Source organism: Lutra lutra, chromosome 3, assembly GCF_902655055.1.
Source record: "Lutra lutra chromosome 3, mLutLut1.2, whole genome shotgun sequence".
Lineage (NCBI taxonomy): Eukaryota > Metazoa > Chordata > Mammalia > Carnivora > Mustelidae > Lutra > Lutra lutra.
In genome coordinates, this window is record NC_062280.1 from 92,084,238 (window position 1) to 92,086,750 (window position 2,513).

The following is a 2,513-nucleotide window of genomic DNA, read 5'->3' on the forward strand; positions in this document are numbered from 1 at the left end:
TAGTATTTATGTGTAAGTTACAGTTCTGCTACTAACCAGTGTGTGATATAGAAGTTAAACAGAATTCGATTAACTTCTTTGAGATTCCATATCCTCATTAATAAAATGCAAATATCTATTTCAATTATGAAGAAAAATGATAATATAACAATATACAGTTCAGTAACTATCATTTAATAGGCATTTAATAATTATTTTTTCTTGATTTTTTTTTTTTTACTTATTCACCCTTTCTTATTAAGTGGAAACATTACCCATAAAATTTATCATGAACAGTTCAGAAACTCAAACTGGGGAAAATAGGGAGCTAAAGCTGATCTTTGAAAATTGATAGCTAAGGGGACAATGTATTTGAGAAGAAAATAAAAGATTCTTGAGAGAATTTCCTGCTTCAACACTAGTAGCAGAACGATATTAATGCTGACTTTAACAACTATAGTATTACTGTATCTGAATATAAGCTGAAACATTCTTGTGGTCACAAGTCGTAAAGGAAGCCTGAGGCATCTCATGAGTGAGAAGAAGATAATAAGCCAATGTTTAAACATAAAAAAAGCTGACAAAATGTTTTAAGATGATAATGCAGTAGACAATTCCTTTTGATTTTTATTTCTTATAATATTTGCTTTAGCTAGTGCCCTTTATGTTTAAAATGTGGCCTGAAAATTTAAATCCTATATATATATATATATATAGATATATATATATCTATATATATATATATATATATCTTTAAATAGTCAAATTTATTTCATTTTAAAAGAGAAGAGTGTTTGCAGTATTAAATTGGTTATCCTTTATATCTGAAGTAATTCTAACTACTGAGCCTAGAGTACTAGAGTCAAAAACACTAATCTGGAGACAACTACCACCCAAGGAAAAGGCAGACAAAGCTCAGTTTCTCTATGACCTGACCTGAAACATCCACCCTTTTTAAAGTCACAAGAAAAATATCATTAAGGAGAAAGATTATCAAAGGAAATTCCTTGCAAAGTATCTTCTAGAAGGTGGCCTGAAAACCTAGCTATTAAGAATGCATTACTAAGGAGGTGCAGGTCAGAGAGGCCGGGCTACGCCGTGCCCTGCGCTTGAGCAGCTGCAGCGGCGGCCTCCAGCGGCGGTGTCTGCAGTTCCAGCCCGTTGCTTTACTTTTTAGCTGCACGAACGTAGTCATGCCGAAGAGAAAGTCTCCGGAGAATACAGAGGGCAAGGATGGATCCAAAGTAACTAAACAGGAGCCCACCAGACGGTCTGCCAGATTGTCAGCGAAACCTGCTCCACCCAAAACTGAACCTAAACCAAGAAAAACACCTGCTAAGAAAGAACCGGGAACAAAGATTAACAAAGGTGCTAAAGGGAAGAAGGAGGAAAAGCAAGAAGCTGAAAAGGAAGGTACTGCACCATCTGAAAATGGTGAAACTAAAGCTGAAGAGGCACAGAAAACTGAATCTGTAGATAATAAGGGAGAATGAATTGTCGTGAGAAATTGGGGTTGATTTTATGTACCTCTCGGGGCAACTTTTAAAAGCTATTTTTACCGAGTATTTTGTAAATGCTAATTTTTTAGGATTCTGCTAGTTGGCATACAAAAATATATAAGGACGGACATTTTATCTTCTCATGGTTGTGCTTTTTGGAAATTTCCATCATCCTCAAGTGAAATAAATATCAGTTTGATATTGGAAACTGTGTGTAAGATTGATTCAGCATTCCATGCGTTTGCTTTAAAAATGGAGTCCTGTGCAAACTGTGGGGTTTTTACTGTGCGTATTTAAATTTTTCATGCAGTTTTTCTAGAGCAATAATCAGTGGTGCTTTTGTACCTAGGTTTTATGTGATTTTAATGAAACATGGATAGTTGTGGCCACCTGCTGACTATTTGTGGTTTAAAATAAAAGGTTTTCTTGCCTGAAAAAAAGAAAAAAAAAAGAATGCATTACTAAGAAATCCCTGAGAGGGATTATAAAGTTTTTGTTTTGTTTTATTGGGTTTTTTTTGTTGTTGTTTGCTTCCAAGTCTTCCTCATTTAACAGAATCACAAAGGCTGAGAGGAATCTTAGAGGAAAAGCAACATAGTCAATCTTCCTGACTATTGGAAAGCCATAAGCAAGCAACATAAACCCTAAAATTCTAATGTAAACTCTTGAGGCAGTTCTTCCCTTTACTAAAACCTTCACTGGGAAAAGTTATTTGAAAATTTGAGAGTCCTCTTGGGACTGTCTCTTCCTCCCCAGACATCACCCCCACTTCCTTCCGAAGATGTACTTCCATGATCAAATAAGTCACCAAAATTTTACCCAAATCTACCAACCATAATAAGGTAATTGTGAATGATCAAGTTTTATGAACATGCAACACGATTCCAGTTTTCACATCCCCAGTCATCAGACATTATAGGCATTGTTAGCCTAGAACTCACAATGTGAAATTTATTGCAAGGAGTCCTCTGTCCTCTTCCCTCTATCTATCTCCTTTTCAAACCTCCTGTCTCTCACTGTTACTTACTTTGTTTT

General features: G+C 35.4%; 1 protein-coding gene across 1 annotated transcript; it reads left to right on the forward strand.

Moving 5' to 3' along the window:
* Positions 1 to 1,051: 1,051 nt before the first annotated feature.
* On the forward strand, positions 1,052 to 1,686 carry LOC125095167 (high mobility group nucleosome-binding domain-containing protein 3-like). The gene is made up of 2 exons (XM_047721216.1): positions 1,052 to 1,392; positions 1,434 to 1,686. Exons 1-2 carry the CDS (start codon positions 1,173 to 1,175, stop codon positions 1,445 to 1,447), a joined length of 234 nt encoding a protein of 77 aa, XP_047577172.1. The 5' UTR covers positions 1,052 to 1,172; the 3' UTR covers positions 1,448 to 1,686.
* Positions 1,687 to 2,513: the final 827 nt, after the last annotated feature.

What these genes read in the sequence shown, in the direction of transcription:
- LOC125095167 (XM_047721216.1), top strand. Translation starts at nt 1,173, where the DNA reads ATGCCGAAGAGAAAGTCTCCGGAGAATACAGAGGGCAAGGATGGATCC.